The following is a 25,949-nucleotide window of genomic DNA, read 5'->3' on the forward strand; positions in this document are numbered from 1 at the left end:
AGGCCCAAGGGAGGCAATTCACGCCAATTTACCTAGGCAGCAGCAGGGGGACAAAAGAGGAAGCAGGGACCCCGTGCTGATATTTTATAGAGGAGCAGAGAATTATGGGTGAAATATCTGGTTTCCTGTGACCACCCAGTGGGCTGGACCCTTTTGGGACCTCCCAGGTGTGGTCTGTGCAGTGGCATCCAGGCCAGCACCCAGCCTAAACCACCACAAGACAACAGGAAATCACAGAAGAACAGTCAGAAGAAAGTAAAGATAAAGTCTTCTCCAAAAGATCTACATCTTTCAAAAAGATCTAACTCTTATTCAAATAACAGTATTGTTCTCCTGGTCTGACCTAGCCCAAAACTGGTCCTGGTGAGTGCTGTGACTTCCCACCTCAGTCTCTGCTCAGTGAGGCTGCTTCTAGGAGGAAGAAGCTGATGGGGAGAGCTCCTGACAATAGCTGGGATGCAGAAAGGCTCTGCCTGACATTTGCTCCTTTGCACACCAATGACACTGCCACAGTTTGCACCCCACCTGTGGGGATGGGGGGGCAGGCAGGAGGACAGAGGTGACACCTGCAGGGAGGAGAAGTCAGGAGAAGTGATCCTCAACTACCCAACACAGGATTGCATTCCATGGAAGGCATCTTCAGGAGCAAGCTGAGGGATCCCCAGGGCCAAGCCTCTTCTTCCCTGTCCAGATTGTCACGACTCTCCTCAGTGGTGCCCAGCACCAGGACGTAGGCCAAAAGGCACAAAGTGGATCCCAGGAGGTTCCACCTGATGAGGAGGAGAAACTTGTTTGGTGTGAGGGTGCTGGAGCCCTGGAGCAGGCTGCCCAGAGATGCTGTGGAGTCTCCTTCTCTGAGGAGGCTCCAAAGCCACCTGGACACTGTGATCCTGGGCAAGCTACTGTGGGTGCCCCTGCTTTAGCAGGAGAGGTGGACAAGATAATCTCCAGAAGTTCATTACAACCCTGACATGTTGGGATTTGAGGATTTTGTGGGTACCAACAAGAATTACAGAATAATAGAATCATTTTAATTGGAAAAAAAAGCCCAACTTTGAGATCATCAAGTCTAACCAAGATACTTCACTAGGAGGAAGAAGGTATCGACCACAGATGTAGCCTACAGAAAAAAATTGATGCCAATGTGTATAATTCTTACACTGAGACCAATGTTTGTATTTAGGCTGAGTCTATGGAATGGAGAAAATGTCACAACTGGCTTTAGGGATTAGTGGAAATGCAGAAGAAAACTAATACTTTAATAGCAGTATCAAAGTAGAGGCAGAAAGTCATGTCCTTGACAACTCGCTTGTCTATGATGAATAAAAATCAAAGTATCTTAATTCCTCTGGTTTTGTGAATTATTTCATATGAGGAGCTGAAGGAATTGAAAGTAATTGAATTATAGTTTCATATATACTTGTGTGTGAGTTTCTAGCCATCCATTTCACTTCCAGCCATGATTTCTTACCATAGTATCATAGTATCAGTCAGGGCTGGAAGGGACCACAAGGATCATCTAGTTCCAACCGCCCTGCCATGGGCAGGGACAGTGGGTGTCCTCCTAACTACACATTATGAATAATCCCTTTCGAGTCATAGCAGAAAGCAAGAGAATACTTGAGGTGCCTGCTGGGCTGGGAGCATCATTTCTCTACTTATTCCATAGAATTCTAGAATGGTGTGGGTTGGAAGGGACTTCAAAGATCATCTAGTTCCAACCCCCCGTGCCATGGGCAGAGGCATCTTCCATTAGACCAGGTTGCTCAAGGCTCATTCAGTTCAAACTAAAAGAGAGAGATTCATGCTGGAAAGAGGGAAGAAATTTTTTGATGCTAGCCCCCTGTGTTTCCCAAAGACATGGGAGATGCCTCTTTCCTGGAATCATCCCAGGTCAGGTTGTCTGGGGCTCTGAGCAACTTGCTCTAGTTGCAGATGTCCCTGTTGACTGCAGGGGGGTTGGGCTAGATGACCTTGCGAGGTCCCTTCCAGCCCAAACCATTCTGTGATTCCATGATGTACCAGCAGTCACTGCTGCATTTGAACCTGCTACCATGTCAGGGATTAAAAAAATCTCCTATTTTTTTAGTTTCCCCTGAGCTTGCCAACAAAATAAAGTGGCTTAAAATTGAGTAAAGTATAAGACCATTTTGTCAAGAATGGGAAATGATGAGGTAGCAGGGGAGGCAGAGAGGGGAGTTAAAAGGAAGAAATAGCAATCAGATCTGAAACTAGAGCACAGGAGATTTAGGCTGGACATTAGGAAAAAGTTCTTTGCAATATATGAAGGTGGTGGAACACTGGAACAGGTTGTCTGGGAAGGTAGTGGAAGCCCCATCCCTGGAGACATTCAGTGTCAGGCTTGATGAGGCTCTGAGTAAGCTCATGTAATCAGGGATGCCCTTGCTTACTGCAGGGAGGTTGGACTAGATGACCTCTAAAGGTTCCTTCCAATGCAGTGCACTCTATGATTCCATGATTATATTTGACAAGGTCCATTTTCAGCTGGCCTTGGTCTTTATTTGTTCACATCTGTGTGACTTGTAGTGCTAGGATGGGAGGGAAAGGTTGAAGCTGAAAGAGCAGAGGTCGAGACTGGAGACTAGGAACAAATTCTTTACAGTGATAGCGGTAACACACTGAAACAGGTTGACCAGGTGTGGTGGGTTGAAAGGAAAGGCCCAGCTTTCCCTCCCCCACTAAGAAGAAGTAAGGAAAAAAACCCCACAAACTAGCCCAGCCGGTAAAAGCGAAGGGGATGCTGTAGTTACAAAGCAATGCTCAGCAGGGAATTTATGTACACAAATATACAGAACTTTACAATATATACAGAAATATACAGCAAAGAAACACAATCAGAAACCAGACCCCCAACAGAGGGGGCTTCTCCCTGTGCCCCCTTCACCCCCCTACCTCCCTTCTTCCCCAAAGAGGGTAGAGAAGAGAAAAAAGGGAGTTAGCAAGGCAGACAGAGGCCTAGGTACAGGGGGGTTAGTATCTCTTCTCTGTTATTTGGCCAGAAGCCCAGAAGCAGTCCAGCTAGAAGGGAGAGCGAAGGAAGGAAACTAAACAAAAGTTCCAGCCACTCTGGGTCTCAAGATCTCACTCCCCCAATAATTCACCAATGAAATTCATTTAGAATACAGAATATTTATAAACATTTAGCCAGAGTGCCCCTTCCTTAAAGGCACAGCCTCAAACGGTCACACCAGGGGAGGTTGTGGATGTCCCCACCTGAGAGGTGTTCAAGGTCAGGGTGGATGGGGCCTTGAGCAAGCTGGTCTAGTGGAAGGAGTCCCGGCCCATGCCAGTGGGGTTGGAACTAGATGATGTTGAAGGTCCCTTCCAACCCAAACCATTGTATGAGTCTATGATCCCAAGATTCCACGCTTTCACGAGGCGGGCTTGGAGCACCAACTCAACAGCTTGATCTTTTTTTTTTTTTTTTTAATTTTCCCCCTCCTTCAACACTTTTTTTCCTGAATTCCTCTATTTTTCAACCAATGAGGGCTGCATGCAGCTTTGGTGACTCATCTCTTTATTCCTGCTTTGCCTGGCTGCTTTTCATCCAGCAGCAGCACTTTGATGACTCGCGCTTTGCTCGTGCTGCCGTTCACGCACAGATGTGGCATTGAGAGCTCCAACAGAGAGGAAGGGAGGAGGAGACGTTTGCTATTCACAGCACTTCCTCACTGGTTACGCTCTGGAGATGACTACAATAGCTCACAGCTCCCACACTGTAGGAACTATTCATTCTGTGGAGGTTTTATCAGGAGGGGTTTGAAAGGAAGGCAGGATCCCGCCTTTAACAGCAGAGAGGTGTTAGATCAGCTTAACCCAATCATGCAACCCGACCTTCCATCACTATATTTAGATGCAGGGTTGTAGATGTAGGTTTATATTAATTTCAGAAAATTTCAACCATTGTTAAGGGTCAGGCCTGAGCTGGACACCAGTAGAGTGCCAGAGGATCTCCATGAAGCCCTTTGCCTTCCAGAAGGGAAAACACAGGGAAGAAGTGAGAGGCACTGATTGGGTAGGAAAGAAACTCAACCATCTGAGAGGAAAGAAGAACAATTCCATGGAATAGAGGCAATGAGACACAAACCAAGAGGCAACCCAATCCCTCATGGCAATGACAGCAGCATTGGCACCACTGATGCTGGGGATAGGCACTGGGCAAGACTCAGATGGGACTCAGGAGGAGATGGGAGCCAGATTAGGAGCTGGATTCAGGAGCTGGATTCAGGAACACAGGGATCAGGATGGAAGGCAGAAGGGACGGAGTCCTCCTGGGACACCTGCCAGAGAAGGGGCTTGACCCTGCTGATTCCTCAGCTTGCTCCTGAAGATGCTATCCAAGGGATGCAATCCCTTGCTGGGCAGTTGAGGGTCACTTGTCCTGGCCACTCCTCCCCACAGGTGCCATCTCTGCTTTCCTGCTCCCCAAGGTGGAGCACAATCTGTGGCTGTGCCCTCAGTGTGCAGAGGAACAAGTCTCAGGCAGAGACCTTCTGCAGCTCATCCCTTTGCAGGAACCCTCCCCATCAGCTTCTCCCTGCTAGAAGCAGCCCCTGGCTGTGCAAACCTGCCCTGAACTTCAGAAAGGGCATCACTGAGGAGAGACTGAGCTGGGAACTCACAGCCCTGACCAGAATCAGTTCTCCTCCAGCTCAAACCAGTACAACCACCCCAAAGCCGGTCAAAAACCCCTGCACCTTGATTTTTGACCTGTGATTCTCATCATCTCTATGTCACAGTGGTCCTGTTGATCATCTGTTGATCTCCTATTGATCTCAGTATCATGTATGGACAGTCACCTGAGCTAAGTAACCTGACCAAGCTACTAATATACAGACTAAGGCACGTTTTCAAACTAATCTGTGCCACAAAAAAATGCTCTACAGATCAAGATAAAAGTTTTAGTTCCTCTTACTCCATCATATTAGAAGAAATTTAGAAGCAGCCCAGATTTTCTCTGGGTTTCTGGGTAAAGATTCCTTTCTCTGGCACTTTGAAAGAGTGAAGACTCTTAAAAGCATCCATTCAGGTTATTATTAGAGCCGGGCATTCAGAAGCATGATCCAGAGTTATCTGTAGCTCAAGTGACTTTTCCCAGCTCTGAAGATGAAATGGTGACTCACATGCAAACTGGTGACAGATTTTAATATCATCTGTCAATAATTCAGAGTTGACAGAGAGTAGAATCGTGCTTGGAACAGCACAATCCCTGCATTTCTAAAGGAGGCTGCTTTGTTCCTGCGAAGCACCATCCAATGGAGCACCTCCCAATCAATGCAGGGACAAGGCTAAGGCAGGCTGATAGGTCCTCAGGACCTTCCTCAGTTCTTACATGCTAGGGAGAGGAGATGATACTGTATTCAAACAAGAGCTTCCACCACACTCTTGCATTTGAATGTCCTTGCTTTTCATCACAGCATTGTAGAGTGATTTCCATCAGAATGGATCTCTGGAGGCCTCTGGTCAGAGCCCTGCTTGAAGCACTTCTGATTAGATGTAGTTGCTCAGGCCTGAGTGTCTTCCCCAGAGTAGAATAGAATAGAATAGAATAGAATAGAATAGAATAGAATAGAATAGAATAGAATAGAATAGAGTAAGCAAACCCAGCTCCTTCAACTTCCTCTCATGTGTCACCTGCTCTTGCTCCAGACCATCATTGTGGTCTCCAATCTCCAATCATCTCCAATCCATCCATGTCTTCCTTGCTCTAGGAAGCACCAAACCGGACAGATGAGTCTGATGGTGTCCACAAGAGCAGACAGGGGAATGATCACTTCCCTAGATCTGCTGGCTGCAGCCCTGCTTGCTGTTGGCCTTTTTGGTATGAGCACACTTCTGGCTCATCTTCAGCTTGTCTGCAGGGCAACTCAGATCCCTTTATGCAAAGCCGATTTCTGGCCAGTTGGCCCCAAAATGCTGTGGTAGATGGGTTGGTTGCTCCTCTCCAGGGACAGGATTTGGGTTTTTTACAGCCTATTAAGACCCCTGTATTGACCCCCCACTCTCAATTTGGTATCTCAGAAGATTTAATTTGGGGTACAGCATGGACATACTGAGCCAACGATGTGCTATTGTTGCCAGGATGGCCAGTGGTCTCCTGGGGCACATGGAGAAGAGTGTGGCCAGCTGGTCAAGGGAGGTTCACTCCCTTCTACTCTGCCCTACTGAGGACACAGCTGGACTCCTGGGTCCAGTTCTGGGCTCTGCAGTTCAAGACAGACAAGGAACTACTGGGGAGAGTCCAAGGCAGGCTACAAAGATGTTGAGGGGCCTGCAGCATCCCTGTGAGGAGGAAAGGCTGAGAGACCTGGGGCTGTTGAGCCTGGAGAAGAGCAGCCTGAAGGGAATCTTCTCAGTGCTCTGCAAAAGCTAAAGGACCTGTGGGTGACAAGAGGATGAGGCCAGTCTCTTGTCAGTGGTGACCAGAGACAGGACAAGGGACAGTGGGCACAAACTGGAATCCTGCAGATTGTATCTGAAGACAAGGAGAAAATTCTTTGACGTGAAGATACTGGAGGCCTGGAGCAGGCCAGAGAGGTTGTGGAGTCTGCCCTGGAGAGTTTCCAAACACAGTTGGCCATTGTGATCCTGAGCAAGTTGCTGTGGGTGACCCTGCTTTAGCCAGAGGGTTGGCTAGAGTGAATGATCTCCAGAGGTTCCTTCAAACCCCCACCACGCTGGGATGCTGTGACTTAAGCAGGGCTCCTCCTCTTTGTCAGAATAACTCCTTGACTTTGCTGCAGAGCAGCTGCACTTGGCTTTACAATCCCTGCTTGCATTAACTCGCCCAAATTAACATCTGTGCACTGCTTTTAGAGGGACACAGTCTGCTAAAAACAAATGAGAACCGCAAAAATGAGTCCCTTTGCTGTTCCTTCCTCACATTTTTGACTTCTATTTCTGTTCCTGCCACTCACCAGCAATCTGCCAGCAGGTGAGTCACTTCACAGGGCTTCTGCTTCCCTGCAAACTTCTCATCTATTTAGATCATAAATTTGCAGAGTAATAGTCCTCTTTAGATACAAAGTGAGCCTGTGCTCAACAAGTGTCTCTACCTGCTGCTCTACAATAGTACTGCTAATTGTCACCTTGGACTTTGGCATATGGATGGTCACATGCTCCCAAGATCTTACAACATCCACTTTGGGTTTTTCTCAAGGAGCTGCTGGAGAGAGTCCAGCAGAGGCTCCAAAGATGCTGAGGGGCCTGGAAGAACTTCTTTACTGTAAAGGATGCAGAGCACTGGAACAGACTCCACAGCCTCAGTGGGGAGTCTGTTCCAATCTCCTCTGCAGATTTTCAAGGCCTGTCTGGATGTGTTCCTGTGCAACCTGCATTAGATTCTATGGTCCTCCTCTGGCAGGGGGGTTGGACCCAAAGATCTCCAGAGGTCCCTTTCAGACCCTAAAATCCTTTGATCCTGTGACCTCGGGGGTACAAGAAGATGGGGCCAGACTCTTGTCAGTGGTGCCCAGTGTCAAGGCAAAGGGCAACAGGCAAAATCTGCAACCCATGAGGTTCTACCTGAAGACAAGGAGTAACTTGTTTGGTGTGAGGGTGCTGGAGCCCTGGAGAAGGCTGCTCAGAGAGGTTGTGGAGTCTCCTTCTTTGGAGACATTCCAAACCCAGATGTACATTGTGATCCTGTGGGTGGTCCTGCTTTAGCAGGGGGCTGGACTGGATGATCTCCAGAGGCCCCTTCCAACCACCACCTTGTTGGGATTCTGGGTTTTTTCATTGGTGTGCCTTGGAACAAAGATATCCATGTCTCTGACAAGTGATGCCAACTCAATCCAACTCCTGCAGAACATCCACACACATGATGGTGTGTGGAAGGCTTCAGACTCACCACAAGCAGCTGTAATTAACACACTGCTGTTGAATGAAGGAGATGTCCTTGAACCTAATTATTCCTATGTCTAACACTTCAAACCTGCATCCTGTCCAAAGTGTAGTGATGAAGATCTGTTCACCTGATGGCATCAGCTTAATTACCTCTCAATTATTCAAGCAGAAGCATGTAGAAAGTTTCCTGTGCATTGGTTTTGTCCCAGTAATTGATTGTTACTCCAGTGATGCTACAACATGCAATCAAATAATAAGCAAGACAGAGTGAGCCCAGACAGCAAAAAGGTCACAGGGACAAGCTGGCGGGTGGCACTGAACAGAAACCTGAACTACTCACCCGAAGACATGTCTGGTGCTCCTCAAATTAGCCTCTCAACTCAAGTGTGTGCACAGGAATACAGATGGATGAAAGACCCTGCAGCATAAACAGTGGCAGCAGAGCACCTGGATCTGCAATTCTCTCCTTGAAACAAATGCCTGCGTTCATCCCCAAGTCACCTGAAGCTGCTGGTGAGGGGAGGTGGGGAGACATGAGAGACTTGCAGAGAGAGAGAGAGAGGAAAAAACAACTGCTCATGTCCCTCTGTCATGATGTTTTCTAATAATAGAATAGAACAGAATAAACCAGGTTGGAAGAGACCTTCAAGATCATCGTGTCCAACCTATCATCCAACACCACCTAATCAACTAAACCATGGATCCAAGCATGTGAGAAGATAATCAAGCAGAAGTTACTTGAGGCCACATCTGGATAGCTGGGTCCAGTTCTGGACTCCCCAGTTCAAGAGAGACAGGAAAATATTGGAGAGAGTACAGTGGAGGCTACAAAGATGCTGAGGGGCCTTGAGCATCTCTGTGAGGGTGCTGGAGCCCTGGAGCAGGCTGCCCAGAGAGGCTGTGGAGTCTCCTTCTCTGGAGAGATTCTGCCTGGCCATTGTGATCCTGGACTAGATGCTGCGGGTGGCCCTGCTTTAGAAGAAGGGGTGAACTAGATGACCTTTAGAGGTCACTTCCAATCTCCACCATGCTGGCATTATGTGTGGCCCTCATCTGCAAGAGCTGCAGTGGCCCCTGATGCAGAAAGGAATCAGGATAGGAGCAGGCCACCACAAGAGCAGTCAGGATTTCCAGGCACACAGTAATAGTTCCATGAAGGTTTGTTGTTGATTTTTTTCACAACTGCTGAACAACCTTCCTCAAGCACAACCTGCTGACCATCACTCCATGTGACAAAAGTATCAGCAATAGTGTGGCCAGCAGGAGCTGGGAGCGTGTCCAGAGAAGGGCAACAAAGCTGGGGAGGGGTTTGGAGCATAGCCCTATGAGGAGAGGCTGAGGGAGGTGGGGGTGATTAGCCTGGAGAGAAGGAGGCTCAGGGGAGACCTTATTGCTCTCTACAACTACCTGAAGGGAGGTTGTAGCCAGGTGGGGGTTGGTCTCTTCTCCCAGGCAACCAGCACCAGAACAAGAGGACACAGTCTCAAGCTGCACCAGGGGAGGTTTAGGCTGGATGTGAGGAAGAAGTTCTTCACAGAAAGAGTGACTGGCCATTGGAATGGGCTGCCCAGGGAGGTGGTGGAATCCCCATCACTGGAGTCTCTTTTTAGAGACTGGATGAGGCACTTGGTGCCATGGTTTAGTTGATTAGATGGTGTTGGATGATAGGTTGGACTGGATGATCTCAAAGGTCTTTTCCAACCTGGTTAGTTCTGCATTCTGTTAATTCTGTAAATTCTGGACACTGAGTGCAGAAGCAATGCTGCTCAGCAGGGTGCAGTGGCAACCAGTGAGTGCCAGTGGGGAGCCAAGGTGCTCCCTGCAGCACAGCAGCTGCCCAGCCACACCGTGCTCACCATATCAATCAAGAGAGGTGAATGGCAAGCCACCATACACAGATGCTCCACAAAGACTTGCAAACCTCCTCTGAAGGTTGGGACAGAGGTGGCACCTGTAGGGAAGACTAGCCAGGACAGGTGACCTTGAGCTACCCAACAAAGGATTACATCCCTTGGATGCCATCTTCAGGAGCAAGCTAAGGTATCCCCAGGGCCAAGCCTCTTCATCTCTGGCTGTTGTCCCAGGAGGACTCTGTCCCTTCTGCCTTCTGTCCCAATCCCTCTGTTCCTGAATCCAGTTCCAGAATCCAGCTCCTGAATCTGTTTCCCATCTGCTTCTGAGTCCAGTTTGGGTCTTGCCCAGTGCCTGCCCCCAGCACCAGTGGTGCCAATGGTGCCATCATTGCTATCGAGATTTCCATTGGCTCTTGGTTTGTGTCTCTTTGTCTCCATTCCATAGGATTGTTCTTCTTTCCATCTCAGAAGGCTGAGTTTCTTTCCCACCCCATCAGCATATCTCTCTTTTTCCCTCTCTCTTCCCTTTGGGAAAGCAGAGAGCTTCATGGAGAGCCTCTGGCACTCCTGGCCAAACCAGCCCTGACCCTTGAGAACACCCTTCTCCCAAACTGAAGACACTGGTGAGGTGGGAATACTTGCAAAATTAGATCATGATCACCCGTCCCCACTTCAGAAAAGTTAACAATCTTCCATCATTACTGTGATATACAGAATCCTCTGTTGTAGATGAGGTCCAACAGGGATGGAGGCTGTTCTGTCTCCACCAGCAAAATTGCCTCCTCAACACAAAAGCAAGTGGCAGCAACTTTCATACTGTTATCGTGGATGAGGATGGATGAAGGAAAGTTTCTCCCTGCTACCAGCTGCACCTCCACATGGCAGACAGGTTTCCCTTGTTCTTGTATGAAATCATACTATGGCTTGGTTGGGAGGAGCCTTAAAGATCATCTAGTTTCAAACCCCTTGATGTTGGCAGGAACACCTCCCACTAGACCAGGTTACTCAAAGCCTCATTCAGCCCGGTCTTAAATACTTCCAGGGATGAGAAGTCCACAAGTTCTCTGTACAATCTGTTCCAGTGTCTCACCACCTTCACAGTGAAGAACTTCTCACTAATATTCCAATCTAAGTTTCCCCCACTCTAGTTTCAAACCATTCTCCTTTCTCCTATCACCACAGGCTCTTATAAAAGTCCCTCTCCATCTTTCCTTGAGGTCCCCTTCAGGTACTGGAAGGCTGCTCTAAGGGCTCCCTGGAGCCTTCTCTTCTCCAGGCTGATCATCCCCAGCTCTCTCAGCCTGCACTCACGTGAGGTGCTCCAGCCCTCTGATCACCTCTGTGACCTTCCTCTGAACCCTCTCCAACAGATTTGTGTAATCAGAGCAATCAATAATGACAAACCTCACATTATGATCTTCTTTGCCATTGCAAAATTAATTAAATAGAGTAAATTAAGAGGCTTCCAAGTAATTTTGCCAGGACAAGGGGTAATGGGCAAAATCTTGAATATAAGAAGTTCCACTTGAACATGAGGTGGAACTTCTTTAATGTAAAGATGTTGGAGTCCTGCAGCAGGCTGCCAGGAGAGGCTGTGAAGTCTCCATCTCTGGAGAGATTCCAAACCCAGCTGGACACTGTGAGTCTGGGCAAGCTGCTGTGTGTGCCCCTGCTTTAACAGGGAGGGGGTTGGACTGGATGATATCCAGAGGTCCCTTCCAACCCCTAACGTTCTCCGATACCTTTGGAGCTGACTGCAGTTCCCCTACTGCCAGTGACAGCTTTAAAGCTGAGCCCTGAATTTACTTTGCAGTGGGTTGTGTACACTCCTGGTAGGTACCAGGGAGTTTTAAAGTCCCTCTTGTCACATCACAAATTCAGAAAGAGCGGAAGGCAACTCCTTGGAATAAAGCCACCAGGACAGAAATAATGTGAAATATGCAAGTGCAAAAAAAATTGCATAGTTCATCTTGGGCACTCTCAGCATTTTAATGCCTCCACTGCCTTTTTTTTCCCTTTCTTTCTTTTTTTTTTTTTTTTTCTGCTTGCTACCTGTTTTCAGCACCCTGAGGCAAAGGTTATTAAGGCAGAACTCAAACTAATCTAACCTGAAGTCTTCAAGTGATATCACAATTGCTGCAGAATTGCTCTCCAGAAAACACTTCTCTGAAATTCCTAATTATTTCATACTCTAAACTGAGAATTTTTACTCTTTGGCATCAGGTTTATAAATTATTTCGGACAGACCCTGGACACAGAACCTTTAAGAGTAGCTCCTCGCTCCATGAACAATGTTGAGGTGATGGAGCATGTCCAGAGCAGAGCAACAAAGCTGGTGAAGATCTGGACAACAGGTCTGGTGAGGAGCAGCTGAAGGAACTGGGGTTGCTCATCCTGCAGAAAAGGAGGCTGAGAGGAGACCTCATCGCTCCCTACAACTCCGTGAAAGGAGGCTCGAGTGAAGAAGGAATTGGTCTCTTCTCCCAATAACAAGCAACAGGACCAGGGGAGGATTAGGTTGGACATGAGGAAGAATTTATTCCCCCAAAGCGTTACCAGGCACTGGAACAGGCTGCCCAGGGAAGTGGTAGAGTCCCCACCCCTGGAGGTGTTTAAAAGCCATTTGGATGAGGTGCTTATGGACACGGTCTAACAGTTGTGTACAGGGAGATATTAGATTATGATTGGACTCACAGAGTCATAGAATAGTAGGGATTGAAGGGATCTCTGGAGATCATCCAGTCCAATCTCCCTGCTCAAGTGAGGTCACCCTCTGTGGTTTGCCCAGGATCACAATGTCCAGGTGAGTTTGGAATCTCTCCAGAGAAGGAGACTCCACAACCTTTCTGGGCAGCCTGCTCTAGGGCTCCAGCATCCTCACAGCAAAAAAAGTTTCCCTTAAGTTCAAGTTAAAACTCCTGCATCCCTGTTTGTACCCATTGTCTCTTGTCCTTTCCCAGGGCATCACTGAAAAGAGCCAAGCTCCATCCTTATGACCTTTAGCTATTTCTATGCATTTATAAGACGCTTTTGCATTTTTCTCCTTTCCAGGGCAAAGAGACCCAGGCCTCTCAGCCTCTTCTTGTAAGAAAGATGCTTCAGTTCCCTCATCATCCTTCTAGTCCTCTGATACTAAGGTCTTTTCCAACCCTTTCTCAGGATTATAAAATCTGCAGTTTCCATCCTTCTGGAAACCAGCATTCCCAACTACACTTCTTGAGATCAACCACTGGTGTGAGGCTTTGGATATACACAGCAGTGATGAACCCCAAAGAGGAGTAGGTACACAACTGACTGCTTGGACCAGGTTGCCTGGCTCTGAAGACTTCCCATGATGATGCACTCACAGCTTCTCTGGGCAACCTGTTCCAGTGCCTCACCAGCTTTGCAGTGAAGAACTTCCTAGTATCTAAGCCAAATCTACCCTCTTTCATACCATCTTTGTAACAATGGACCTCTCAGACACTGGAGGAAAATCTAAGTCATAAAATCACAGAATTATAGTGTCATAGAATGGTTTGGGTTGGAAGAGACCTTAAAGATCACCTAGTTACAGTCCCCCAGCCATGAACAGGAACACCCTCCATTAGATCAGGTTGCTCAATGCCTTGTCATCCCCAGCCAAATCCAGAAAGTAACAGAGAAGTGTAGAATCAACATTATTCTTCAGATACTAACTTTGGTGGGGGGGGAAACCAAACCAGAAACCACCTTCAGATGGCTTCTCCACCTTGCTCCTGGGTACCTCCACCCTCTCTTTACAGAATCACAGAATCACCACGGTTGGAAGAGACCTCAAAGATCATCAAGTCCAATCTGTCACCACAGACCTCATGCCTAAACCATGGCACCAAGTGCCATGTCCAGTCCCCTCTTGAACACCTCCAGGGATGGTGACTCTACCATCTCCCTGGGCAGCACATTCCAATGACAAATGACTCTCTCAGTGAAGAACTTTCTCCTCACCTCAAGCCTAAACTTCCCCTGGCACAACTTGAGACTGTGTCCTCTTGTTCTGGTGCTGGTTGCCTGGGAAAAGAGACCAACTCCCTCCTGGATACAACCTCCCTTCAGGGAGTTGTAGACAGCAATAAGGTCTCCTCTGAGCCTCCTCTTCTCCAGGCTAAACAATCCCAGCTCCCTCAATCTCTCCTCATAGGGCTTATGCTTGAGGCCTCTCCCCAGCCTCGTTGCTCTTCTCTGGACACATTCAAGAGTCTCAATATCCCTCTTAAACTGAGGGCCCCAGAGCTGGACACAGTACTCAAGGTGTGGCCTAATCAAAGCAGAGTACAGAGGGAGAATGACTTCCCTGCTCCTGCTGGCCACACTATTCTTGATGCAGACCAGGATGCCCTTGGCCTTCTTGGCCACCTGGGCACACTGCCGGCTCATGTTCAGCCAGGTCAATCAACACCCCCAGGTCCCTCTCTGTTTGGCAGGTCTCCAGGCACTGTGACCCCAGCCTGTAGCTCTGCATGGGGTTGCCGTGGCCAAAGTGCAGCACCTAGCACTTGGACTTGTTAAATGCCATGCCATTGGACTCCGCCCATCTGTCCAGTTGGTCGAGGTCCCTCTGCAGAGCCCTTCTGCCCTCTAACTGACCAACACCTGCTCCTAACTTTAGCCACATATGGTCACGTATGTTTGAAGCAGGAGATCACCAACAAAAGATAAAAGACCAGGAGGACATGAAGTGTCAGGTCACTGCTGGAGACTCACCTGTTTTGTTAGAGAGTCGGAAGGACACCATCTTATCAGGGATGCTGCAGACATTCCTCACCGAGGCGATGCAGCTGTAATTGGCATAGTCCTGAGGTCGGAGGTTCTTCAGCTTCAGGATCTTGGTTTCTCCCTGTGTGTGCAAGGAAGAATGTTAGGAAGGGACTGAGGGAGGAGGGAAACACCAAAAGTGGCTTTTAGGAGGCACGAGGAATATGTAGAGAGTTTCATGAGAAGCAGCTGAGGGAACTGTGGTTGTTCAGCCTGGAGAAAAGGAGGCTGAGGGGAGACCTCATTGCTCTCTACAACTCTCTGAGAGGAGATTGGAACCGGGTGGGGGCTCATCTCTTCTCCCAAGGAAGAAGTGAATTGTGTGAGGGGAAGTTTAGATTGGACATGAGGAACAAGTTCTTCTCCAAAAGGGCTGTCAAGCCATGCTCCAGGCTGCCCAGGGCAGTGGTGGAGTTCCCATCCTCAACAAAGCAGTGTAGATGTGTTTCTGAGGGACATGGTTTAGGCAGATGTTGAAGTGGTCAAGAAAATCCATTTAATATTAAAGGCACAAAAAGAAAAAAAAGAAAAGAAAGCATAGAGTGGGAAATTGGTTGGACAGTCTTGAAGTTACTCTTTGGGCTAATAAATCTTAAGGTAAAATGTATGTGCTGAAAAATAAAACCAAAACCAGAAGGTGCAAAAATGCTGCTCTTCCCCTTTCAACATGAGCTGCTGATGGATTTGGGTTTAAGGCAGCAGTAGAAATGATGGAGCATGGACCTGATGGGATATGCAATGAAGGAGTTCCTTCAGCCACAATCAAGAGAAAACTGGAGAAGTGGAGATTTCCACTGCAAAACTGGAGAATAGGACATTTTCACTACAGCATGGTATGAAATGGGCACCACAGAACCAGAAACTCAGGAGAAAACAGCAAGTTTCTGAGATATGCATTTTAAATCTTAAAGTATATTAGCAAACATGCTGTCCCTGGAACCATTGCAGGTCAGGCTGTTTGGGGATCTGAGCAGCCTGCTCTAGTTGCAGATGTCACTGCTAACTGCAGTGGGGTTGGGCTAGATGATGTTTAAAGGTCCCTTCCAATCTAAGGATCAGGAATAGTGTGGCCAGCAGGACTAGGGAAGTGATTGTGCCCCTGTACTTGGCACTGGTGAGGTTGCACCTCAAATACTGTGCTCAGTTTTGGACCTCCCCCATACAAGAAGATCATTGAGGGGCTAGAGCACATATAGAGAAGGGAACAAAGCTGGCAAATAGTCTGGAGAATAGGTCTGGTGAGGAGCAGCTGAGAGAACTGGGGTTGTTCAATATGGAAAAGAGGAGGCTGAGAGGAGACCTCATTCCTCTCCACAACTCCCTGAAAGGAGGTTTGAGTAAGGTGAGAGCTGGTCTCTTCTTCCTGGGAACAAATGATAGGATGAGAGGAAATGACCTCAACTTGCACCAGGGGAGGTTTAGCTTGGATCTTAGAAAATATTTCTTCACTGAGCCAGTAATCAAGCATGGGAATAGGTTACCCAGTGAGGTGGTAGAGACACTGTCCCTAGAGTATCCAAGAAACGTGTGGACATGGCACTTTGGGACATGGTTTAGGCCATGGTGGTCTCACACTGATGGTTGGACTTGATCATCTTAGAGGTCTTTTCCAACTGAAACAACTCAATGATTCCATGAGTCAAAAAGAGCCCAAAAAAGCCAAAAGAAGGGTTAGACACAACATCCTGAGCATGTCAAGGGTGTCTTGAGAGGATGGAAGCAGAGCAAAACACAAGGTGGGAGACATGAAGATGTGATAGCATGAAGGGCTGTGAAGACACCAGAGAAAGCTCTATGTATCAGTGCCTGCACATTTTGCATAGTATCCAAAAACCCCCAACTTCCTCAGGCTTTCCATCTCCTCCTCCAGCTGCCTGCTTTGAAGTCTCTGCCTCTGATTAGAATGAGAAGCTAAAAATGCATCATCCTTACATGAGCCTATGGCAGAACCTCAGCCCAGGGAGGCAGATCCAGGGAAAGGGCTCACGAAGAGTAACCTTTGGAAAAATCTTAGAATCATAGAAATGTTTTGGTTGCAAAAGACCTCTAAGATCATTGAGTCCAATCATCAATCTAAGACCAGCATGTCCATTAAGCCACGTCCAAAAGTGCCATGTCTTCATTATCAATGTCCTCAAAACACTGAAAAACTTTCAATAGTACTTCAGCTTGAGCAACATTTTTAATGTTTCTTAACAAATATTATAGAAACACAAAATAATTTTGGTTGTAAGAGATTTTTATATCATCCAGGTCAACCATAAACCCAGCACTGCCAGGTCATCACTAAACTATGTCCCTCAGCTTCACATATACATGGCTTTGAAACCCCTCCAGTGATGGAGCCTCCACCATTGTCCTCAGCAGCCTCTTCAGGGATTTGACAGCATTTTTGGGGAAAAAAAATTATTCCTCATGTCCAACCTAAACCTGCCCCGGAGCAACTTGAGGCCATTTTGTCTTATCACTTGTTACTAGGGAGAAGAGACCAGCACCCACCTGGCTCCAGCCTCCTTTCAGGGAGTTTTAGAGAGCGAGAAGTTCTCCCCTCAGCCGCCTTTTCTCCAGGCTGAACAACCCCAGTTCCCTCATGTGCTCCTCACCAGGGCCATTCTCCAGGCCCTTCACCAGCTTTGTTGCCCTTCTCTGGAGCTGCTCCAACACCTCTCACCTTTCTTGGAGTGTGGGGCTCAAAACTAAAGCCAGGATTTGAGGTGTGGCCTCACCAGTGCTGAGTACAGGGGGCAATCCCTGCCCTGGTCCTGCTGGCCACACTGTTGAATGATCAAAGCCAGGATGCTGATGACCTTCTTGGCCACTTGGGCACACATATTCTGCTCACTCTACAGAGGAGAAATCACTTCCCTAATCCTTTTACCATCTGCACCAAATGCCCAGGCCCATATAAGCAACAATAGGGTAGCTTGTGAAAAATGCAGAGATAGAAATGGCAGAGAAGTAATAAAAGAGAAGACACACTAAGACAGAGAAGAAAAAAACCACTCATTGAAATCAAGCTTGATTGATATCAGGATTATTGCAACTGAAACATTGCAAGACCAAGTCCTTGAAAGGCTGTTCTGAAAGATAAAATCATAGCATCACAGGATAGCTTGGGTTAGAAGGGACCTCAAAGATCATCTATTTTCAACTCCCCTGACAGGGGCAGAGACACCTCCCAGGTTGCTCAACACCCCATCCAAGACAATATCTGAAAAAGAGGGGGTAAATGCCCCATCCCTATGAGGTGGTAGATAGTCCAGTAGAAAGATGGCAGATGCCCCATCCTTGGAAGCACTGGGAGTCAGGGTTTGTCTGGGCTAGAGCTTAGTAGGGTCACATCTACCAATGTCATTGAGTTCTAGAGGCATAGACCAGCTGCATCTCATTCATTCATTCCTTAGCTCTGGACTCCAAGCTGAACTTGTGGGCTGAACTCACAATAGTTTTTTGGATCATGTCCCCAGCTTGCAGAGATGGAGAAAAATGTATATATTTTCTTCACTGGGTTGGATAATTAGCCTAATTATGTCTAATTGCATAATTATTGTAAATACAGCAAATTTAATCCTGTACTCCGGCTGCACAATCACAATATGTGATGAGGACGATGCAGACTCTTAGGACCAAAAAATTCTGTTTCAAGATGGGTTTGGAACACTTCAGGATTTAAAACACTCCTCCAAGATGAGAACCACAATCTTTGTTCATTTCTTTTCTTCCCCCATGGCAGCTAAAAGAACTTGTCAGTGTTACCTGAGTCTTCAAAAGAAGAAGAAAATCAAATCAGAATCATAGAATTGGTGTGGTGGGAAAAGACCTGTAGGAATAAGTTCTACCATCACCACCATGGCCATTAAACCATGTCCAAAGTGCCATGTCCACATGTTTCTGGAACACCTCCCAGGATGGTCATTCTACCATGTCCCTGGGCAACCTATTCCAAAGCCTGACCACGTCTGCAGCAAAGAAATTGTTCCTAGTATCCAACCTGAACCTCCCCTACCACAGTTTCAGGCCATTTCCTTGCATTCTGTCACCTGATACTAGGAAGAACAGACTGACCCCCATCTCACTCCAATATGACTGGGAGTTGTAGAGAGTTCTCCCCTCAGCCTCCTCTTCTCCCAGATAAACAACTGCAGTTCCCTCAGGTGCTCTTTACCAGACTTGTTCTCCAGACCCTTTGTTGCCCTTCTCTGGACCTGCTCCAGCACCTTGATGTCCTTCTCAGAGTGAGAGCCCTGGAACTGAACCCAGCATGTAAGGTGTGCCCTCGCCAGTGCTGAGTAAAGGGGGACAATCACTGCCCTGGTTCTTCTGGCCACAGTGTTAGTGATCCAGGCCAGGCTGATGCTGGCATTGTTGGCCACGTGGGCACACACTGACTCATCTTCACCTGCTGTTAAGTGGCACCCCCAGATAGTTTTCAGCCAGGCAAATTTCCAGAAACTCTGCCTGATGCCTGAAGCATTCACAGGGTTGTTGTGACCCAAGTGCAGGACCCAGCACTTGGCCTTGTTGAACCTCATCCCATTGGCCTCAGCCCATCCAATTTAGTGTCATCTATGTCTGTTCAAAGTTAAAGAATTCATTTATACCCATTTTCCAGGTGTTTTCTACATTTTCATCAGACAAGAATAAACAGTGGGGAAAGATTAGACTTTTGGGGGGGGTACAAAATTTAATTCATACATTCATGGGTCTTGAGTTTGGAGGAACCTCAAAGATCATCTAGATCCAACTGACAAGATCTGACAAGATACATTAATTCAACCTGACCTCCAGTAAATGTAACAAGGTGATGGACAAGTCTGGGACTATCAACATGACAAGCTGATTTAGGCATTAGGTCAGGCCAGACAGAGATTCTAGGAAGAATGCTCCTAGTAACCCCAAAACAGGTTTGTTTGAAAATAAACATTGACTCTAATTTCATGTGATATAAATTTGCTGATGATACCAAACTGGGAGGAGTGGCTGACACACCATCAGGCTATGCTGCCATTCAGTGAGAGCTGGCCAGCCTGGAGAGCTGGGTGAAGGGAACCTCATGAAGTTCAGCAGGGGCAAGGGGAGGAATAACCCCTGCACCAGTACAGGTGAGGGGGTGATCTGCTGGGCAGCAGCCCTAAGAAGAAGGAGCTGGGATTGCTAGAGGTTAACAAGACACCCAGGAGCCAGCAATGTGTCCTCATGGCCAAGAAGGCAAATGGTCTCCTGGGTGCATGACAAAGAGTGCAGCCAGCAGGCTGAGGGAGGTCCTCCTAACCACCTCCTCTGTGCAAGGAAAGCCACATATGGAGTCGTGGGTCCAGTTCTGGGCTCCCCACCTTAAGAGAGACAGGGAACTGCTGGAGAGAGACTGTGGATTCCTGGAGCAGGCTGCCCAGAGAAGTTATGGAGTCTCCTTCATTGGAGAGATTCTAAACCCACCTGGCCATTGTGATCCTGGGCAACCTGCTGTGTTTGATGATGTCCAGCTGCCCCTTCCAATCCCACCATGCTGGGATTCTGGGACACAGTTTATTAGATATGCTCTGATTTGATGACAGGAAAGATAATCATCAGCATTTCCATATTGAAACAGTCACTCCAAAAGTCCCATGTCAGGGGAGTCTCTCACTTTTTATTCAAAACATTACAACCCTGCAGTTTAGACATGGGAAGCAGCCACAGATTTACTAAACTGGATTGGTACTTGTTACATTCTAAGTAATCTCATCACATTTAGGAGACCAAGGACTTGACTGTTTAATCTAATTCTCATCTCTGCAACGTTCCAGGCAACATGTTTCTCAGGGAAGGACCAAGCTGCTGTAGCAATATAAAACTGTCAAGTCCAATAAAAAGGAAAAATAAGAAGGTGCTCTCAAACCATTAACTGGACAATATTTATGAGAGTTGCAGGTTGTTTTCTGCTATGAAGACAAAATTACCCAGCAGTTTTCAACTCTGCTATTACTTGAGACACTCAAAACCATTTTTTTTCATAGAATCATAGAATTTTTTCACTTCACAAAGACCTTTAAAATCCTTGAGTCAACCCAACACCACCATGACCACTCAACCATATCCTGAAGTGCCATGTCCACAGGTTTCCTGAACATCTCCAGGGAAGGTGACTCCACCTCACAGAATCACAGAATCACCAAGGTTGGAAGAGACCTCAAAGATCATCAGGTCCAACCTGTCGCCACAGACCTCATGACTAAGCCATGGCACCAAGTGCCATGTCCAATCCCCTCTTGAACACCTCCAGGGATGGTGACTCCACCACCTCCCTGGGCAGCACATTCCAATGGCTAACAACTCTCTCAGTGAAGAACTTTCTCCTCACCTCCAGCCTAAACTTCCTTGACCTCCTCCCTGGGCAGCTTCTTCCAATGCCTGACCACTCTTGCAGCAAAGAAATGTTTCCTAATATCCAACCTAAACCTCTCCTGGAACAATTTCAGGCCATGTCTTCTCATTCTATCACCTGACAATAGTGAGAAGAGACCAACCTCCTTTCAGGGACTTGTATAGAGCAATGAGTTCTGCCCTCAGCCTCCTCTTCTCCAGGCTAAACAACTGCAGTTTCCCCAGCTGCTCCTCACCACTCCTGTCCTCTAGACCCTTCACCAGCTTTGATTCCCTTCTCTGGACCTGCTGTAGCCCCTCAATGTCCTTGGAGTGACGGGCAAAAAACTTCTTTTTTTCCTTTTTTAAAAACTCCATTATGCACTTTATTTTTCAGCCACATTTCTTTGCTAAAAGAGCAATCAGACACTGGAACAGGCTGCCCAGGGAGGTGGTTGAGTCACAGCATCTGGAGGTACTCAAGAAATGTGTAGACATGGTTTAATGGCCATGGTAGTGTTGGGTTGATGCTTGGACTCGATGATCTCAGAGGTCTTTTCCAACCCCCAAAATTCTGATTTTATTTCCAGACTGTGCAAATGTGCTAACAAAAAATGAAATCTGATCCAGTCTGACAGAACCTTTTGATGGCTCAGTCTGAGCTAGAGCTCCATTTGTGCCACCTCATCTTTTAAGTGTGTCATTCTGCAACAAAAATTGCTATTCAAAGAAGTGAAAAACAGAATAAAAGGAGGGGGGGGGGAAATCCAACCTAAACCTAACAGAGGGAGTTGCCATAGAGTTTAGCCTCTTTGAAATGCTTTTCAGACTGGAACATCTTTGCAGTATCATTTTGCATTGTAGTGGAAAAGATTAGGAAGCAGCACAGAAATCAGAGGTTTGGCCTTGCACAGCCCCAGCAAAGACTTCAAAGAGGCTCATGCAGACAGCACTCAATGCTCAAACTATCTTCCCAGAGCTTCCTTGGCCATAAGCTTACCGAAAAAAAAGATATTGAAAGATATATTTTGTATTAGGAAGTGATATAGTAGCATAGAGGTGGGTTTGTTCTGGGGGTGTAGTTATCTGGAGGGTATCAAATGACAGAATTGTTTAGGTTGGAAAAGACCTTTAAGATCATTGAATCCAACTGTAAACTCAGCACTGCAAGTCACCACTAAACCTTGTCCCTCAGCATCAAACCTCCACGGCGCTGAAACTCCTCCTGGCATGGGCACTCCATCACTCCAATGGGCAGGCCTTGACAACCCTTTTGGGGTAGAATAGAATCATAAAATTGTTTTGCTTGGAAAAGACCTCCAAGATCATTGAGTACAACTGTCAACCCAACACCACCATGGTCATTAAACCATGTCCCAAAGAGCCGCGTTTCTTGAATACCTCCAGGGACGATGAATCCATCATCATCTCACTGGGCAGCCTGTTCCAATACCTGACCATACTTCCAGTGCATAAATTCTTCCAACCTAAATCTCCCCTGGTGCAACTTGAGGTAATTTCCTTTTTCCTATATGTTCTTCGGGAGAAGTCACCAACTCCAACTGGTTCCAACCTCCTTTCAGGGAGTTGTAGACAATCAGAATGTCTCCCTTCAGCCTCCTTTTCTTCAGGCTGAGCAACCCATTTCCCTCAGCTGGTCTTCACCTGTGCTCTAGACCCTACAGCAGCTTCTATCACCTCAGCATCCCCCTTGGAATGAGTGGCCTGAAACTTGCTCACCTCACAAACCCAGCAGGCATACACAGGCAGATGCTGTTACAAGGAGGTGCAAGTTGATTAAGGAAGTTATAAAATCTAAGCCTTCATTCCTACCTGGGTAAAGAAGGGCTCATAGATCTCCACTCCTTTATCAGACCCTTGCAGCAGTACCTCCTGGCCACGTCTCCAGCTGTACCGGACTGGTGGGTTGGAGTTGGCAACGCACCTGAGAAACACTGTCCTCTCATAGTAAAACTGCTCCTTTGCTTCCCCGATGCTCTGGTGGACTGTGACTACTGGGTCATCCAAATCTGGAAAGACAGAGAGAACAACCCAGATATAGTCAGGCTTCAAGCAGACTCCATGATGGTTCATAGAGTCTTTGTGACAGGAAGAGTCTCTGTAATGAGAAGTCTCTACAGTGGGAAGGTCTTCACCACAGGAAAAGTCTCTGCTATGGGAGGGTCTATATGATGGAAAGAGTCTCTGTGATGGGAAAGGTCTCTGCTATGGGAAGAATCTCTACAATGGGAAAAGTCTCTGCTATGGGAAGAGTCTGTATGATGGGAAGGGTCACTGCAATGGGAAGACTCTCTACAATGCACATGCATCACCTTGCAGACAAGTCAACATCAAGACAGGGTCAACACAGATCCAAAAGCCCCATTTCTAGGATTTTTGCAGTAGAATCTAGAGCTTGTTTTCCTCTGCACAACACCAGGCACAACTGGATCTTCGTTTACCACTCAGAATTTGGGCTCTAACAATACACACAATACCATATATGATAATGTCAATCACATTTCTATTATGTTTCCACTAATATTTAATTTCCTTCTGTTTTTCATCTTGGCTCCTTGTTTCTTACATATGATTTTCATTTAAATATCTCTTAGACAAAATACTTTCTAAAGCTTTGGAAATAAATAGCCAGACTCATTTGCATCCTAATGGCAGGATCCACCAGCACATAGATCATGTGCATGCAGCTGTTTTCCCTTAAAGCAGCGATTTAATGGAGTAATTTAATGCACATTCCCCTTCTTTTAGCTCCATGCATTTAATGTGGAGCAGGTAAATTCATCACAGGCTTTAGAGCATACTTCTCTTGATTAAAATACAGATATCAAATAATTGCTGCTGCTACATCAGCTTAAAGAAAATTTCATCCCCACAACCAAATTCCCTCATCTTACACAGGGAAGACTTAACAATAGCCCTTGCAATGGGAGGACACTAATAATTTGGGCAGCAGGATGTTACTATTGTTTATTATTTATAGATTCATGGAATGGTTGGGTTGGAAGGGACCCAGTTCTAACACCCTGCTACGGACAGGAACACCTTCCACTGGACCAGATTGCTCAAGGCCTCAGCCAACCTAGCCTTGAGCACCTCCAGAGAGGGGGTATCCATGACACCCTGGGCAACACGTTGTGAGCTTTCCCTACAAGTACAAATAGGTTGAAGATGGAAAAAGAAATGAACCTAGAAAAGGAGGTAGCTGTTTTTACTAAAGTACTTATTCAAATCACTCATACTTCCAAATCATGTGGTAGGCAACACTCTGGTGAGCTTCCAGGAGAGGTTACACTGCCTGCAGAGCTGTGGAAGTTCGTAGAATCATAGACTGGTTTGGGTTGGAAGGGACCTTTGAAGGTCATCTAGTCCAATCCCACTGCAGTCAGCAGGCACATCTGCAAATAGACTAGGCTGCTCAGAGCTGCAAAAAATTACCTAAGTAATCAACAAAATCCCAGTCTGCTCCAGACCATGTCTGCCTGAGTTGTGTTACTAAGAGCAGGATTCTATCAATGAAGAAACTGGGAGCAGAAAAGTAACAAACTCTTGGTGATGTACTTTTACACAGCAAATATTTGCTTTATTCTTCTGATGAGGTTATAAATACACCTGATTCAAAACCACTGAGTGAACTCTTCACAGCAGCATGTCCTAATGGCATAGAGAGGGTGGCACAGGCTATATCATAGAATCACAGACTGCTGTGGGTGGGAAGGGACCTTCAAAGAACATTCAGTCCAAACCCCCTGCAGTGGACAGGGATATCTTCAACTAGAGCAGGTTGCTCAGAGCCCCAAACAACCTGACCTGAAACGGTTCTAGGGACAGGACATCTACCACCTCCATGGGCAACCTCGTCCAGGGTCTCAGCAAGCATACTCAGTGCCAAACTTTCTTTCCTTCTCTCCAGTCTGAATCTCCCTTCAGGGTTTGAAACCCTTGTCCTGTATCAACAGTCCCTGCATCTTATCAAACCACTTTAGAGGTGGGGGGGGTGAGGGGGGGGTAGAGGCAGGTGGGACCATCATTAATAACTTTAATAGATGAGCACGTTTGAGAAGTCCACACTGAAAAAAAGAAATTTGAGCTTTAAAATGATTCTTTAGCTGCTTGCACTTTGCATAAAAAGAATAAAGCCGAAGAGTCTCTTGATTAATGAGCAACAAACCACGCTCCCAAATTTCAGATGATTCAAGCAATAATCTCTTGCAACAGCTCACAGATTGTAAGTAAATGTTACCTTCCTTTCTCCTCCACGAAAACGCTTAATTTAATAGCTCAGAAACAAATGATGAGCCATGTTGCTCCAAATTAGGGTGGCATTTCCTAATGAGCTTTCAGTTTTTGTTGTAAAGGTTATTTCAAAGCACGGCAGCGTTTGAAAAGGGACGAGACAGCTGAAACATTCTGTCTGCTACTCGGGGAATAGAGAAAGACCAAAAAAAAAAAAAAGAAGAAAAGAAAAAAAAAAAAGGAGGAAAATTAGCTTACTGCAATTTTTTAGGGCAAAACACCTGTTCCATCTCTTGTGATGAGCAACAGAACATTTCGCACATGAATGCTTTCCACCCTCTGCTGGTTAAAGCGCATCCTTAGACAACAAACAAGGATGACTGGCAGCCAAGAGCTTCCAACACGAAGTCATAGAATCAGGGAATCACAGAACTGTTTCATTTGGAGAAGGGCTCTAAGATAGAATAGAATAGAATAGAATAGAATAGAATAGAATAGAATAGAATAGAATAGAATAGAATAGAATAGAATAGAATAGAATAGACCAGACCAGGTTGGAAGAGACCTTCAAGATCATGATGTCCAACCTATCATCCAACACCACCTAATCAACTAAACCATGCAACCAAGCACCCCATCCAGTCTCCTCCTGAACACCTCCAGTGATGGTGACTCCACCACCTCCCCAGACAGCCCATTCCAATGAGCAATCACTCTCTCTGTGTAGAACTTCCTCCTAACCTCCAGCCTAAACCTCCCCTGGTGCAGCTTGAGACTGTGTCCTCTTGTTCTGGTGCTGGTTGCCTGGGAGAAGAGACCAACCTCTACCTGTCTACAACCTCCCTTAAGGTAGTTGTAGAG

The 25,949-nt window shown here is 46.7% G+C and overlaps 1 protein-coding gene across 2 annotated transcripts in view; it reads right to left on the reverse strand.

Moving 5' to 3' along the window:
* Positions 1 to 25,949, reverse strand: part of MDGA2 (MAM domain containing glycosylphosphatidylinositol anchor 2) — a 351,915-nt gene that overhangs the window by 137,734 nt on the left and 188,232 nt on the right. For both annotated transcript variants that reach the window (XM_054161626.1, XM_054161625.1), the window contains exons 4-5: positions 22,668 to 22,864; positions 14,442 to 14,574 (exon numbers count right to left, since the gene is read on the reverse strand). In XM_054161626.1, coding sequence (XP_054017601.1) covers positions 14,442 to 14,574; positions 22,668 to 22,864 — 330 coding nt within the window. The remainder of the gene's footprint in view (positions 1 to 14,441; positions 14,575 to 22,667; positions 22,865 to 25,949) is intronic.

The sequence above is a fragment of the Dryobates pubescens genome, chromosome 5 (genome assembly GCF_014839835.1).
Source record: "Dryobates pubescens isolate bDryPub1 chromosome 5, bDryPub1.pri, whole genome shotgun sequence".
NCBI lineage: Eukaryota > Metazoa > Chordata > Aves > Piciformes > Picidae > Dryobates > Dryobates pubescens.